The 17,617-nt window shown below is 28.0% G+C and overlaps 1 protein-coding gene across 2 annotated transcripts in view; it reads left to right on the top strand.

Moving 5' to 3' along the window:
- Positions 1–5,034: 5,034 nt before the first annotated feature.
- Positions 5,035–17,617, top strand: part of LOC142332581 (juvenile hormone esterase-like) — a 56,194-nt gene continuing 43,611 nt past the window's right edge. Inside the window, exons 1-2 of one of the 2 annotated variants that reach the window (XM_075379092.1) lie at positions 5,036–5,273; positions 13,674–13,757. In XM_075379092.1, coding sequence (XP_075235207.1) covers positions 5,172–5,273; positions 13,674–13,757 — 186 coding nt within the window. In that variant the 5' untranslated portion in view covers positions 5,036–5,171. Of the gene's footprint in view, positions 5,274–13,673; positions 13,758–17,617 lie in introns of both variants that reach the window. The other variant, XM_075379093.1, reaches the window with a different exon arrangement.

Below are 17,617 nucleotides of genomic sequence, written 5' to 3'. Positions count from 1 at the left end.
TTGCGGTGTAAAATTGTACTGTAGTACGGTATGGTCTAGTATAAAATTATATTGTAATATTGGTACACTGTATTTTTGTTTTATCCTGTCATACAGCAGCGTCACAATTATTAAGTATTGTGATGTATTATAGTACTGTAGTGTTAAAAATAACACTAAATACACAATAAAAATTGTGTATTTTGTAAATAATGATAAAATGTTATAAGCATTGTCCTGTTTATTAATATCTGCTCTATAATTTTGTAGTGTGGTATTAGGTTAGTATTTTTGCATATGTATTTTGTACGGACAGGTGAGGGCAAGGCCCCCCATCATACTCAGAACGAGGATATTACCGAGCGCTACAGTAAGGTTATATATTCTTTAGCAAGTACAATGTAGCATTTTTTTTGTAGTATTGGTATCTTGATATCTTGTATTTATTCTGTACGGCATAGTCGTGATTATTATGTATCGTGTAATGTTGTAGTAGCGTAGTATTATATATCAAATTGTATTACTCATCGGTTTGATGGTGGCACGGCCTTGAAATAACAGGAGGGAAGGTGATAAAAGACATATTTTATAGGTTGTGTATATAAGGGAGAAAAAAAAATAGTGGATACGAGACTTGGCAACGTTCAGGGCCACTGAGGCAGCCTCATGTCTAGGGTGTTTTGGCTTGCTCACATGAAAGAGTTAATAGTTTGGAGTTTCCCGATTATATATAATATATTATATTATATTATTATAGTTATATTATATTATATATAATATTTATATAAGGTGTTTATTTAACCTCCTGGATGCTGACCAAATGGCGAGTCAAAATAGTAAGCTTACTATAGCACTTATCCAACATTCATCAGCATGATCATCTGAATAATTAAACTTATTACAATTTAAAAAGTAATAAAGTTAAATGCAAATTTCTACCCCACTCTATACGTAGCAATTGCATAAATAGAAAATAACTTCCTCATACAAAACTGTTAAGATTAACTTAAAAAAACACTTACCATCATCATTTTTTTTTTCCGTTTTACCTGTAAAATAAAAACAAAAATATCAAATGTTAATGAAGAAAAATAAACGACAATAAAATATATTAATAAATACTTGAAACTGCTAAGATAACTACAGATTCTATGTTTAGTACTGTATATATTTCTTAGCTTCATTCTTTTATCTCTTGTTGATGCTTGCCAGAACCACTCTACTCACAAAACTTATATACTCATTAGGTACTGTAAGTTTTGACAATGGAGTTGTTGTGAAACAAATCAACAAAATATAAAAGAATGAAGGTAATTAGAACTAAAATAAAAACCAATGGCAACTTTAAGGGCTAACATTATTTTTTTCACCGTTATTCTTTTTAAAGTCATGTAGTCCTGTTGCAGACATTTCCCTGGACTTTTATTTTATTGGAGCAGAGAAAGAAGGCTCCACCGGATTTTCGGCTAATTTTCTAGCAACTGCTTTTTCTCTTTTCTAACTCTTTGGACTTGGTTGTGACACCCCACAAGCAGCCTGCTGTTCTTTCTTCACATTTTTTAATGTGAATCAGGCGTTTATCTTCTTTTTCCGACTTCGGAAATCAATCACCTTCTTTTTCATAAACTCATACAAACTATCATTTCCTAGGACTGCCGTTTTAGTTTTTATTGTTTTTTACGGTAGAGTTAAGTTCACTTATAATTATAAAACTCTAAAAATACACAACTTGCTGTAAAATGTGATTACTTTTCTCGATCAAAACTCGAGAAAAGTATAACTAAATATAATCAACTAAATCTAAATATAATTGTATTTTTTTTTTTTTAATTTAATGTTCTTAATAAATCTTATTTACTTACAAAAAAAGTCAAAAATATATTTAATAAAACACATTTTTGTTTCTTTCGCTGTTTTCATCAAAATGAAATATATGTCTCAATGTTGACCAAGCAACAAAATTCCGTTGCCTGGCAACGGAATTGCTTGTATCAACAATAATAAAATATTTAAAATATTAAGAAAGTTAAGCTTAGATACAGAAAAAGGATTACTAAAAATCTGTTTACTGTAATCATTGCAGTCTAATTTGCTTACTACTGTAAGCAAATTACAGTAATATAATTATTACTGTTATAATAATTATAACAGTAATTATAACTTGTATTATACGTATTACTGTTGTCAGTAATATCTATTGCTAGGTCTGTTTTTGATTTAATAAAATTGCATGTATTAGACAATTTAATATGCTTAAGGAAGCTGATTTGCCACTGTAAATTTCAATGCTCTACCTTTAGCATTGAACATCAATCAGAATTTTTTCTTACCATACTATACAGAAAGTGAAAAGTAATCCTTTAAACATATCCTCAGATTTTTAATTCAAAGAAATTGTAATGAGCAAGGAAATCTGTCATGAAAATTCATTTTTACCTACTTCAGAAATCAATGACTCCTCAGTCAAATCAGTGGTGCTAGTAGTTTTAAATTATGGGGAAAATTTCTATTTTCTCCATAATTTATTATAAAATTATTAATAATTAATTATTATTAACTATTAATTAATATATAATTAATATTATTAATTATTAATTTATTAGAAATTTATTTTTTTGTGAATGTCTTATCAAACACTAAGTTTTTTTTTTAAACCTTATAAATGTTTGTTTAATTTGATGTTTGATTGGTCACTGTAAAACAAAAATTTACAAAAATACATTTTGAAATATACACTTTTGATCCCCATTTTAAAACATTATTATAACGTTAAATTTTACAATTTAATTAAAAAGTAGTATCTCCTACATAAAAATTACTTTGAGAAAATTCAATAGCTTTTTAAATTACCTTTAATATGTTTTTCACCCTTATCAAATTATAATAAAAAATCACAGTACATCATATCACTTCTGCACATGCCCCACCAGCCACACAAAGAATATCCAGCCGATAAGCAATTTCTTTCCACATTTGTTGAAGCATCTCCGGTGTAATGGTTGAAGTGGTGTTAAAAACACTCTCATGCAGCTTCTGGATGTTTGCTACTTTTTTCGTATACATGATGTCTTTGACATAACCCCAGAAGAAGCCCAAAGGGATTATGACTAGTGATCTGGATGGCCAGGGAATTGAAATACCTTTTCCAATCCACCTATCAGGAATCTTGACATGTTGGAGCAGTTTGCACTGCCACAAATTGAGCATAGGCATCCTAATATCCTCTTCTAGCAAGATGGGGCTCCTTGAGGTAAGGGAAAAAGTGGATTGGAAGAGGTGGTTCAATTCCCTGGGTACCCAGATCGTCTGACATAATCCTTCTGGGGTTATATTAAAGACAGGGTGTATGTGACAAAAGTAGCAAAGATCCAGGAGTTGCCTGAGAGCATTTGGAATGCCATTTCAACAATCGCATCAGAAACATTTCAACAAACATGGCAAGAAATCACCTATCGGCTGAATATTCTTTGTGTGGCTGGTTGGGCACTTGTAGAACTGATGTGATGGTAATGTAATTTTTTGTTATAACTTAATAAGACAAGACAGGGCTTAATTTAATTTTTGTTTCATGACAATATGTGTAATATTTTGGGAGATATAGTTAAATAAAAATAGATCATTTCAAATGGGACACTGTAATTAAAAAAAAAAACCTGCCAGCAATAAATTCAAGCTAATAAATTTTTCTTTAATTTTTAATTTTTTTTTTAAATGAGTAGAGTAGAAATTACAGACTTATTTAATAGATACTTTGGTTAAATTACATTTGATTTTCAGATATAAATTTTCACTCCATTAAAACTGTATTTAAAAAAAAAATTGGAAAATATTTTATTTATGTAATGCTTTTGCAAAAATTATACATTATGTATTTAATACTAAAGTATGAAAAAAAGGAAAATACTCCTAATTTGTTTTGAATAATTTTATTTTTTATTTTTTTCAGATCATGTATGAATGAAATTTGTAAAAAAATAGCACATTTTTACTGTAACTTGGATTATTTTTTGATCGTATAGTAATGGGATGGAAACATAATTTTAATTTTAAGCAATATTTACATAGAAGATTTGTTTTCAAGTGAATTGTGAAAGTAGAACGTTAAAATTAGATTTTCAAAACTTATAAAGTCCAAAAAGTATTTTGATTTATATTTGTTTTATAACAATAAAAAATAAATCAATTTAAAAGAAGTTTTATAAACTTAAAAATGTTTCTTAATAATGTCCGCTGATCAGGCGGAATGGTAGCGTTTCAGCCTTTCATTTGAGAGTCTGAATCACAATCAGGCATGACATTTTTCCATACGCTACAAAATTTCATTTCCAATTTGAGTGCAAATTAATTCATGAAGCAAAAAAAAAAAGAAATATTATTCATAAAATCTTATTTTTGAAGATTTGTAAACTAAAGCTATTTCCCTTTTACACTCCTAAAAACTACTGGTATCATTGATTGTGCTGTAGATAAGTTGGTTTAAAAAACATAAAAATGACCATCTATGCCAATTTTCATAGGACTATTATTTTTTCTTTTTAATTAAAAATTTGAGGCTGTTTGTAATGTATGTACAATATGCTGGACCTAAAACAAATAACAAATGCGTGTTTATGGATAGGAGGGATGATGGTTGGTCACCACCACTTGATGTACAAAAAGCAACCCGAAAATAGTTTTCTTATCTTTGAATATGTTAAAACAAATAGTAATGTATTTTTTATTGTAATTATATACCGGTATATATTATTTTTATTTATTATATTTATGTAATAAAAAATAATTTTGTTTTTAAAGATTAATTTATAATTATAAATACATAATATATTCACGATTAATAAAAATGTCAATTTTTTTAAAACAAAATTTGTGGTAGCGTACTGTATTAAACATAATTTCATTGTTCGTTTATAACACTTGTTTAAAGTGATGCAATAATATTTATTTAATATTTACATTCAGCAGTTAGAAATGTTTGCTTAAGATGAATATTCATTGCTGTACATGTTTATGCTTTGAGTTATAATAAAACTTTTCTATACATTAATTCATTGTATTATACTCAGTGATCCATCAAACTTATATATCTGGTATATAGTATGAAAAATAATTCCATGTTTTAGTATATATGCTGTTTTTTAACATTTATTAAAATCTGAAATAATAATTTATTAAATAAAATTTTTTTATTTAAAATGATAGAGAAAATTAAATCATTTTTGATCTTTTTATTTATTATTCTTGTTATTGTTGGAATTACATCAGTTATAGTAGTATTAGTTTTCTATGATACAAACGTAAGTATTCTAATATTTTACAATTATTTTTATTTACAAATATATTTTTACTTACATGGCTATGTTGATATATGCTGTTATAGCTATGATAGAAAATTATATAGACCGGATATACAAAAATGTAAAAAAATTAGTATTTTTGTAAGTTTTGTGCTGTAAGGACATATCTAAAAAGGTTTTTAACAAAAGAAACAGATTTAAATAATATGCAAAAATACTTTTTTATTCCAATATTCCCAAGTCTAAAAAAAAAACAGGTGGTTATTTTTGTGAGATGTACATTTATTTATGTATATGTGTATATACATACAAAAAATTTTCTTACAAAAGTTGAAGTATTTTTTTATCAAGATCACAACATTTTGGTAATTTGTGAATTACCAAAATGTTTATATAATATTATAAGATATATATTGAATAAATTGCTTTTTTACTTTTTTTTGTCTTCAGTCATTTGACTGGTTTGATGCAACTCTCCAAGATTCCCTATCTAGTACTAGTCATTTCATTTCAGTAAACCCCTACATCCTACATCCCTAACAATTTGTTTTACATATTCCAAACGTTGCCTGCCTGCACAATTTTTTTCTTTTCCTTCTACGTGTCCCTCTAATATTAAAGCGACTATTCCAGAATGCGACTTCCATTAAAGCGTCTAAAATTAAATTCCATTAAAGCGACTTCATAATTTGTCACTTTGTCCACCCATCTGATTTTTAACATTCTTCTGTAGCACCACATTTCAAAAACTTCTAAACTTTTCTTCTCAGGTACTTCGATCGTCCAAGTTTCACTTCCATATAAAGGTATGCTCCAAACATATACTTTCAAAAATATTTTCCTGACATTTAAATTAATTTTTGATCAAAAAAAATTATATTTTTGATTGAAGACTCGTTTCGTCTGTGCTATTCGGCATTTTATATCGCTCCTGCTTCGTCCATCTTTAGTAATTCTTTAGTAATAATAAATTGCTACTCTGATTCATCACTTTTTCCTGGGTTAATTATGGTCCATTATGAAGGCTGTCATTGTGGTAATAAAGTAATTTCCTTTAGTCAGTAGTTGTGAATGTTTTCTTAAAATTATACCTTAAATTACCAACCTAACATAGTATGATGCAGCACTCACACTATCATCTTGTTTCTGATAATGGGTTACTGCACTTTTCAAGAATTCTAAAACACTGAAATTATAAACTTACCAGTTGAGGGTGTAATTTTGAATCTCTTACATGAAGATGAAGAAGAATGTTTCCATTACATTTAATTTTTTTATTTATCCACACAACTACCTGTAATTTTAAATTTAGGTGATCAAATGAGATCATTAAAATATTTGTGTAAATTATAACACTTTTTCAGATTCTGGGAGATACAATAATTGATTATCCTGTTAGGTTGATCGTCCTTTTTCTCCCATCCACCCTTTTCCATATTCTTGATACCTTCTTGACACCTACTATGAGTCCATTTTTCAAAAATTAAGATAATCATGTATTAATATAGATAGACTAAACCATGTACAGACCCTTTTCAAACGATTTTCTATCTTTTTACTATTCTATCAACTTGAATCATTATAACATCTGTGTTTTTTTAGTTCTGTCACAGAACATGGAGTAAAGATGTATTACATGATGGCCAGTTTAGTATCAAAACGAAGGTAGGGTTTTGGCCCTCAGATTAATTTTAGAATTTAAGCATAGTATTCTAAAATTTTAGAATGATCGTATATATGATCTAAAATTTTAGAACCTATATAGCATTTGCAGAAATAGAGAAAGCATTTGATAATGTTGTAAATGAAATATTTAAAACTCGGAAAAATTTATATATATTTAGAGAAAGAAGAAATATTTTTAATTTGCACCAAAATCAGTTAACAATTGTAAGAATAGAAAATGAAATGAGTCATGAGACGAGGAAATTGTTGGTGTTATTTTTCAATTTGTTCTCTGAAGAAACAGTTAGAAATTGAAGACAAATTTAAGCGGGAATAACTATCCCAGGGGAATAATAAGGATTTTAAGATTTGGTGATGACATTGTTCTTTTGGCAAAAACTAAACATGAATTACAAGAAATACTTAATTGGATAGATTTGTTCCTAGAAGAGAAATTCAGTTTAAAAATAAACAGGATTTAATAAAGGTAATGAAATGTGAGAAAAAGATGGTTAATGAGGAATTTCATATTCAGAAAGATGAATGTAATACACTAGAAATGGAAGAACTATATAATCTGGGTAGCAAAATTACACAAGATGAAGTAATGTAGACATCAAAACCAGATTGGCACAAGCAAGAAGAGCTTTCATGAAGGTGTAAAATATCAAAACAGAGAAATTCTTGAAAATGTTTGTGTAGAAACCTTTAATTGTAACAGAAATACAAACAATAGTAAAAACAGAAAGGAAAAGAACAGAGGTCTTTGTCAAAGATTAAGTGGCTTGATAGCATTTCGAATGAAGAAATCCTAAGATGAATAGGAAGAAAAAGAAAATTTTTTGGTTTTCTTTTCCTAAAGTCTACATTGCAATCTGTTCAGCTAGTGAACAAAAAGGAACTCCTTATGGTCCAATGAGATGAGGATGACATATAAATGAGATGTAGTTGTGTACAGACTCAGGTCAACCATTCTTGAGACATGTGGTTAATTGAACCTCCAACCACCAAAGTACACCATTAACCACTATCTAGAATTCAAATCCATATAAAAGCAACTAAATTTTACTAGGATTTGAACCTCAGAACCTCAACTTCAAAAATCAGATGTTAAACAAATGATTTGCAATAATTTTACCACTAGACCAGACCAGTGAGCTAATAGAAAAGAAAAAAATGTACAGATCTTATAAAGAGATCAATGATGTTGGTGAATCACGTATTACATCCAGATTTAATTTGAAAATAGAAGGTAAAAACTGTAGAGCAAGACAATGAATGTCTAAAACACATAGCCAAGGACGTATGATGATTAACTGATGAAATTTAAAAAAAACATTAGTAACTATGTACGCCTGTAAAACAGTCCAAATTCTGTGTCATACCTTAGAAACAAAAAACTAAATTATGAACATTTGCTATAGTCAGGCCTCCAATTCCTGTTTCTGATATATCTATAACGTTTGGGACACCTATGTAAACTAAACAGTAACTTGTCATGTTTTTGTGTTGGTTATACATTTATATTTAGTGAAATAGTTAATATTATGTAAAAAGAGATGCCAGTTTTAAGGGAATATGGCTTATTGTGTCGCATTAACTGTATGGTTTTGATCCAAGGCCTGAGTGATATATAGTTACTCGTCCTATTTTTTTTTTAGATTTGTCTGTTGAATACAGTATTATTACATTCACAAATTATTACTTTTGTTCTCGTTAACAAGTTGAATTGCTTAATTAAAAGTCATTACAATAAAGATTGTTTTTTCAATATGTATTTTGAACGTATGAATTATTAATTAGTTGTGTTTAAACATGGTTGTGATTATACAGCTGTTTCTTTTTTATATTATAACAAATAACATATTTTTAAATTTATATTACAGAAACTTTTCATAACTAAAATAATAATGTATTTTCTTAACTAATTACAACCTTATAATTCTTTTTGTACGAGTGTTTAAGACAGTAACATAATAATTGTGTTATTATCTCATATGCTCAATCTTGATACATAAGCACATTTAATTATATTATTTATTTAAATTTTAAAGAGATAAAGAATGTTACTATTGATACCGAAAGATGCATTATCAGAATAAGTTGTCAAGGAAGGTAAATACTTAGAAACACATGATCATCCAGAGAAATAAGGAATGGTTATTATTTTGGTTAAAATGGTCTTACTTAGCTAAAAGCTGTAGGGTTTCTCATTTAGTTTGTGTTTGTAACAAAGAAAAAGGAGAAGGTAAAGTTAGGGTTTAGGTAATGTCAACAGAATTAGATAGAGAAGGGAAGCATCTAGTGTGATATGGGCACATGTGTAGAACAGATAAGAATTGGGCTTAATAGAGCATAGACTCCATTTGAAAGAAAGAAAGAAAGAAGTGAGGACATTGAGAACAAAGAGCAACATCGAGCACATTGAGCAATTTTGACAAAAGATCTGGCTGATGACTGGAGGAAGAAACTTTATGATATTTAGGCTACAGTAGATGGATAGCAATAATATCATAAAATACCAGAAGAAATATGATTCTATTTCATTATAGCGAACAATTACATGTTACTAACCATAAAGCCAATTCACAAAAACTAAAAAAAAAACAAATCAGACTTTAAAAAGTACTATTGGGAACTTTCATTAAAATACAGAATGTTTCTGATTAGCAGGTTGATAATCCTCCCAAGAAAAGAGACATGATTCCTCTTTCATGTCTACTACATTTTTTTTAAAGTAATCTTTGTTTCTTAGCATTAATACAAATATTATACTGTTGTTTAGAAATCAGTCATACACATTGAAATATTTCTTTATATACAATGTTTTTTGTCAGTGATATAACAGTAGGTAATTTGCCATGCTGTGGTCCATGACAATTGAATTTATACATCACTTAAATGTCTCATCTTGACAATGCAACATAAAATTGTCATAGTCAGTTTGTGATTAAAGGAAAAGAATTAAAATGATAAAATAGTTTAGGGAGGTAGTTTTAAAATTCTAAAATAACTGATGTCTTAGGTAATATGTTATTTGGCAAGTAGAATTACTAAAGATGGACGAAGCAGAAGCGATATAAAATTCTGAATAGCATAGGCGAAACGAGCCTTCAGTAGGAAATATAATTTGTTTACATCAAAAATTAACTTAAATGTCAGGAAAAGATTGTTGAAAGTATATGTTTGGAGTGTTGCTTTATATGGAAGTGAAACTTGGATGATCGGAGTACCTGAGAAGAAAAGATTAGAAGCTTTTGAAATGTGGTGCTATAGGGGAATTTAAAAATCAGATGGGTGGATAAAGTGACAAATGAAGAGGTGTTGCGGCAAATAGATGAAGAAAGAAGCATTTGGAAAAATATACCTAAAAGAAGGGACAGACTTGTAGGCCACATATTAAAGCATCCTGGAATAATCGCTTTAATATTAGAGGGTCAGGTAGAAGGAAAAAATTGTGCAGGCAGGCAATGTTTCGAATATGTAAAACAAATTGTTAGGGATGTAGGATGTAGGGGGTATACTGAAATGAAACAACTAGCATAGATAGGGAATCTTGGAGAGCTGCATCAAACCAGTTAAATGACTGAAGCAAAAAAAAAGGTAATATCTTAAATAAATATTGAAAATTAAATAATTTATTAGTTATTTATTTAAATTAAATAATTTAAAAAATTAATTAGATATTGAAAATATTTTATTTGTAGCAAAAATAAATAAACAAATTGAGTGCATAACTTAACTTTTGAGCTAGTACTGGGCTTGGCTGAAATGTTAAGGGATTGATTAATGTACGAAGGAGAAGTATGCCCTTCATACATTTTATGAAGGGCCTTTCATTTTATAAGTAGGAACAAAAAAAAATTATAAGAAAACCTGCAATAAACTTTCCGGATTTTACATTTTAACACAAAAAATTTATATTTTTTAAGTCTGAAGATTAATTTAAAAAAGGCTCCAATTTAATATCATCAGTGATTAAGGAATTAAGTAGGTATATCAAGTTTTCTGTTAGGTTTACAAAGAAAAACAACTCTGAAAGATATACTGAAGAAAAGATTTCAAACAAAGCAAAAATCATTAAAATTGGGTAGACTTTAGAAATAAGCATGTTTTATAAAAAAATTTTTCCTAAGATTAATAAAGAATTTTTTTAAAGTTACTTAACCTCTTATTGATGTTTTTAAAGATAGAATTTTAAATAATTTTGTAGAGAATTATTTGATTTTTTAAAATGGGTTCCTTTTCCTTCTTGCGGGAAAAGCTTTTGTATTTTACTCACTGTTGTGTTTGAACAATTTTTACACACTTGAGATGTATTGCAGTAAAATGTTCCTGGGAAAATAAGAAATAAAGAAACTAAATTAGAAAAAATTTTAATCAGTCATTTTTTGGAATGTTTTTACCAACAATTTCAGATAATCGGTAAGAACTTGTCGAGAAATACCAGGTAATAAATAATGTCATCTATAACATATCCATTAATTTACTACGGACTAAACACAGTTGCAACATGTAACATTTTATGAATGAAATTAAAAAATGAAAACATAAATTAAATTCTGTATTTGCATTAGCAAAAGTTTACATATTTTTTCAAAGATGTTCAAAGTGAGTGATGCACCTTTTACTTGACTGATTACATTGAAAGTTAGTCAACTGATGCAAACTGTCAATGCCATCGATTTCTTATTGAATATTCACCTTCAGTTCATCGATAATGTGATGATCCAATTCATAAACTCTATCCTTCAAATAGCCCCAAAGGTAAAAAATCACAACTAGATAAATCTGGGATATATAAAGGCCACCACCATTGTTCTGTAAAAGTGCATGAACCAGTGTTAGTGAATCATTTGATGTGTGACATTTGCTCTGTCTTGTTGGAAGAAGCTCTTCCACAATCTCTTTTTCAGAATCTGTTAATTAAGCATAAAGTTGTTTGAAAATTGTATGGTACACATCTGCATTGATAGTACGGGCACAAAATATTTGCTCCACTGTAAGATTATGGGAAACAGGACACACTATGCACTGTTTATCTAATCTTGAAGTGGGTGCTCAAACATGGTAAGGATTTTCAATCACCCAATACCTCTATTGTGCAAATTAACATGCCCAGATAAATGAAACCATGCCTTCTCTTAAATTAAATACAGTATCAAATCTATCTGTTCATCAACAATGTTTTTGGGAAGCTAGTTGCAATAATTAAGGCTTTTTGATTTGTCTGTTGTTTTAAATTTTTGCAACTATTGTTACACAATACTGTTTCAAATTTAAATCATGAAGAATCTTATGGGTAATTATAAAAGTTCATTTTTCAGTAATGAAATTTATTTGAGTAAATGACAAAAGGTAATTTTGAAAATAATACTACAATTTTAACTTTAGCTACATAAAAAATAAAAAAATAAATACTTCATTTAAATGTAACATAATTATACATTGCATAGATTGCCTAATAACTAACTAGCTTAGCAAATTGCATCCTAGCAGCAGAATATAATGATTTTATTAAAATTAATAATTTTTCATTAGCTCTTAAATACTTTTCCAGAGATCTTTGCATCAGATTGAATTTTAATAAAAGTTAAATTAAAAATATTTTTCATAAAAATCTGTTCCAAAAAAGCAGAGATCTCTTCAAAAATACTTTAAAAAAACCAGTAAGTAAATAACAAATTTTAAAATAATAATTACGTAGATCACATCAATAACGGTAAGTTTACTATTCTACAGACAAGAAGGAACTAACCCATTGAGTTGATCTAGTGGTGAACTTGTCATCGCAAATCAGCTGATTTTGAAGTTGAGAGTTCTAAGGTTCAAATCCTAGTAAAGGCAATTAGTTTTATACGGATTTGGATACTAGAGCATGGATACCAGTGTTCTTTGGTCAGGTTTTAATTAACCACACATTTCAGGAACAGTTGACCTGAGACTGTACAAGACTATACTTCATTTATATTCATATATATCATCCCCAAATATCTTCTGAAGTAATACCTTACGATGGTTCCAGAGGCTAAACAGAAAAAGAGACAGACAAGACGGAACTGCTTTAGAATTTACGTGGTAGGATCAAGGGAAACCATGCTAGAAGTTTTATCAGGCAACAATATAAATTAAATAAAAAAAAGGGGAGGGAAGGAGTTATATTCCATTATTAAGTACATATAAAAATGAATTATTTTATGAAATAGTAGTTAATTTTCAATGTCTATTCAGAAATAAATAAATAAATAAAATTTATTGTATGGAATAAAATAATAACTTTAAATATGGTAAATATTTTAATTCAGATTTAAGCACATATTGAACTTGAGCATACAAAAAAATTCAGGCTTACTAATTAGTAGCTATTATTTAAAATTCATCACTAAAGTAATATTATTTCTGTAAAAGGAAATCTTTTAATCTAATTTAAATAATTTGTTGAAAAATGTTTTAGATTTTTAGGTAGTTAATTGAAAATTTAAACTGAAGCATAAGGTTACTTCTTGAAGGATACAGTATTACACTGTATAATGCTAAAATAGTTGTTTTGCTTGGTTGATACAGTGAATATTTTTAATTTTTTAGGAATAAATGACTTTTCAGATATTTCAGAACAAGGTTCTGAATATGCCCCCTGGAAAAATCCTGGGAAAGTATATGTTTACAAATTTATAAAGTTTTATTATTGAATTTATTGTTTTATTTTCCAAAAATTAAACAACATATTTGTTACAGTATCCTTTAAATAAATTATGGGGACCAAAAGAAGCCGTTGAGACAAAAGAAAGTTTATTAACGATTAAAAAAGAAGAAGAAAAGGTAAATTTTTACTATTAGCAGTTGTGTTTCATATTGCCATTCTTCAAGCACATAATAAAATTTAATGGATTTTTTCTTCATTTTATTAAAATTTAACTGAAGTTGAGTTCAAAAAAAAAATTTAAATCTGTACTAATACAAGAATAATAACTTTATAAATATATAATCAACAGAGAGAATACAGCAAATATAGAATGGCGTCTGATGAGAAAGTAAAAATAGTTTATTTAATTATTAAGCATTAAATAACATTCCAACTTTTCAGCGCTTGAGATTGAATATGTATATATACTCATGTTTACAATTAAACATAATTTATGCCAAACAATTGAACACCATTACTGAAATTAAAACTAAAAACTAAATTTAAACATAGCAAGTTCAACAAGCGAAACAATTACTTTTAATGTAAGCAACTAGTGTAAATAATAGCATTTCAGTAAAATAATAAATTTACAGTATATTCGAACGGTGTAGAAGATTACTTAGCACATACATTTGATAGACAGCTCATACCCTTGACCAAAAACGTTACATCCTAACATCAACAGAATTTTAATATGTATTAAGAGAACATTAATGTGTGTTCTGTTATTGAGTTCTAATTATCCTGGGAATTCAGAAATGTAATAAACTATATTAACAAGGAATACTGTTTGTTATATAGGGGTTCTAATTCAAAAAAGCATCTCAAAATATCTGGAGATATTCATATAGATCAGTATAATAAAAAAAACAATGTTTTGTATTGAAAATTTTTTGTCTTCCGTCATTTGACTGGTTTGATGCAGCTCTCAAAGATTCCCTATCTAGTGCTAGTCGTTTCATTTCAGTATACCCTCTACATCCTACATCCCCAACAATTTGTTTTACATACTCCAAATGTGGCCTGCCTACACAATTTTTCCCTTCTACCTGTCCTTCCAATATTAAAGCGACTATTCCAGGATGCCTTAGTATGTGGCCTATAAGTCTGTCTCTTCTTTTAACTATATTTTTCCAAATGCTTCTTTCTTCATCTATTTGCCGCAATACCTCTTCATTTGTCACTTTATCCACCCAATTATACGTTTGTATTGAAAATGCAAACGTATAATTTCATATGACATTTGTAAAAAGTAAACTTAAAACCATTTTAAAAAGTAAAAAAATTATAAATTTTTCAATAACTATTTTAATTTCGACTTTTTGAAATCAATTCCAAATTAAATTTATTAACATTTAGTTTAGTAACTTCAAAAAATTAGAATTTATAAAAAGGGTCTAAAAAGTATTATTTTTTTACTTTTTAATGTTGTATTGCAATTTTTGAAGTTGTATAAAAATAATAATAATAAACTTTTTACCAAGCCAGCCTCTTTGGCACAAGTGACCTTGGTCTTTCATCTGGAAGTCCTGAATTCAAATCCCAGTCAGGCATGGCATTTTCACATGCTACAAAATTTCTATTTCATATTATCTTCTGATGCAATACCTATACAGTGGTCCCAGAGGCATAAAAAAAATTTTTTACCAAAAAATAGAAAGTATAAATATTCTGATTATTTTCTACATGAAAAATGAACTATAAACAAGTATATATTATATCACTGTCAAATGTTTTAGTGTGTTTTATAAAATATTTTTAATGCTCAAGTTCATGTATATTTTGTTGCCCAAAGCTGATCTGTTTTATTTTTTTTTCTTATGGATCATTACGAATTGCATTGAAAAACAACTTTACTTTGCATTTTGTTTCTTTTTATGCCAGTACTTTCTTTGACTAATTTTTCCTCTCTTTTTGAGAAAATTTTCTTCCTTTTTTCTGAAAACTCTAGAAATCTTTTATTCTATTTTGGAACTATTTCAGTTTCAAAAACATTTTCTTCTTTAATATTGAAATCCTTTAGATCTTTTTCGATTTCTCAAAACCAAAAAGTTATTTTTAGTTTTAATTTAGAATGATAATTTAAAGATTCTTTTTGTTAATCTGTTTTTTCTTATAGAGTACATTAATTTTTCAAATTTCTGATAAATCTAATCTCAAGATATTTTAATTATTTTTACATTTATGTCTTAAAATCTTTTTTCATTATTTTTTCCACTCTCAATTCTTTGACTGCTATTATCATTCTGCAGCAATAAGCATTCTGGTTTAATGGTTGTGTTATAGTGTTTAAATTTTGTACTAAAATATGTGTTATACATATATTTTTTTGTTAGTCAATAGCCTTTCTGAGTTGGATCTTTCTAGGCATTATACTGTATTACTTTTCACAGCTATTTACATTAACAATTATTTTAATTTTACTGTAGTTAGTTTTCAGAGATTTTGTTTTATTTTCATATTTGACATACTATTTTTTTCATAATTAAATGTATAATTTCTTGTAAGAGCTGATCTTTTTTTGTATTTTTTATATTCTATCAACTGTTTGTGCCTTTTTGATAAGATATATTTGAAGTTGCATGTATTTTTCTAAAGATTTTTTTTATTCAAATATTTTTAGTTTTTTGCTACGGAATCCATGCTGCTCCACAGCATCTATAAATAAATTAACTTAGGTTGTAATAGATAATTTACTTCATGGTTAATAAAACTTCCTTCCAGATAATATTAGCTGTGCGTCAATCGTTAGGTTTCATTTCTACTTTCATACTTTTAAAAGATTTTGTATGTGATAGGGCCATTTATAAATCAGAGTGCATATATACTTGCTTTCTAATTTGTTAATTTAAAGTTCCCTCAAAATGTTTTAAGCAATTGAATGATCAATGTCAGTGTGAACTCATTTGATAGCGCTTAACGTGGTTAGTGTTTTAAGACCCATATAAATTCTGTATCTTAATTAGTTGCTGAGATATTTTGATTTGAATGCCATTAAGGTAAGACTTTGAGTATGAGAAAAACTGTATTCCCTTAAAACTTCTCCCATAATTGAGTGAGCTAGTTGGTGCTTGCTGGTTATCTGTGGCCTATTATAATGAATGTTTTAAGACCCCAACGAAGTCTGTAACTACTGTTCATCCACAACAACAATAAAGCTCTAAAGAATGCAATAGTGTCAAGCCATTATCATGTGTGTGTGTGTATGTGTGTGTATATGTGTGTGTGTGTGTGTGTGTGTGTGTGTGTGTGTGTGTGTGTTTGTGCATGCACATGTGTGTGAGAGAGAGAGAGAGACAGATATAACATAAATGTGTGTGAGAGAGACAGATTCAGATTGACGAAGAGAACTAGTACTTACCTCTGTACACCTCATACTGCAACTCTATTCTCGTGCTGCTAAACAGTAAATTAGTTACTGAGTAATTGCAGAAAAAGCAATATTTTTTATTTTGTATAACAAATTTTTTAATAAATAGATTTTATTTAAAATGTAAAAGGTACTAATTTTTATCTGTAAAATATTGCTCATGTGATAAAATCATTTAAAAGGAATGGAAGGGCAAGAAATATGCATCTTGATAAAAATAAGTAAAGGAATTTAGAGAAATTACATAAAGAGATTACTACTAAATACCTGCTAAAGCTTGAAAATATGTATTATTGAATTACTTTAAGTTTTACAATAAAAGAATGTGTTTATCATTTAAATTGAGAACACTTTTCAATTTTTGAGGTTGATTAAAAATCAGAAAGTTAAAACAAAATACATTAAAATCAAAATAATTTGGAAAAAATCTGTAAAACTCACTTTACACCATCCCTTGAATAAGGTTATTCAATTTTAATGTTTAACCTTTGTCTCATACATGATGTCACTGGAGAGCGATAAGTGGAACCTTGAGTATGGGTAGGCCTAAAAAGAATGTTTAATAAGTTGAGTTTTGGTGGTCAAGACAAGCAGATATCAGTCTTAATAGTTTGGCTCTAGAAA

Source organism: Lycorma delicatula, chromosome 11 (genome assembly GCF_047948215.1).
Source record: "Lycorma delicatula isolate Av1 chromosome 11, ASM4794821v1, whole genome shotgun sequence".
In the NCBI taxonomy this organism is placed as follows: Eukaryota; Metazoa; Arthropoda; class Insecta; order Hemiptera; family Fulgoridae; genus Lycorma; species Lycorma delicatula.
The sequence above is the reverse complement of the archived record's forward strand: the minus strand, read 5'-3'. Positions and strand labels throughout refer to the sequence as shown.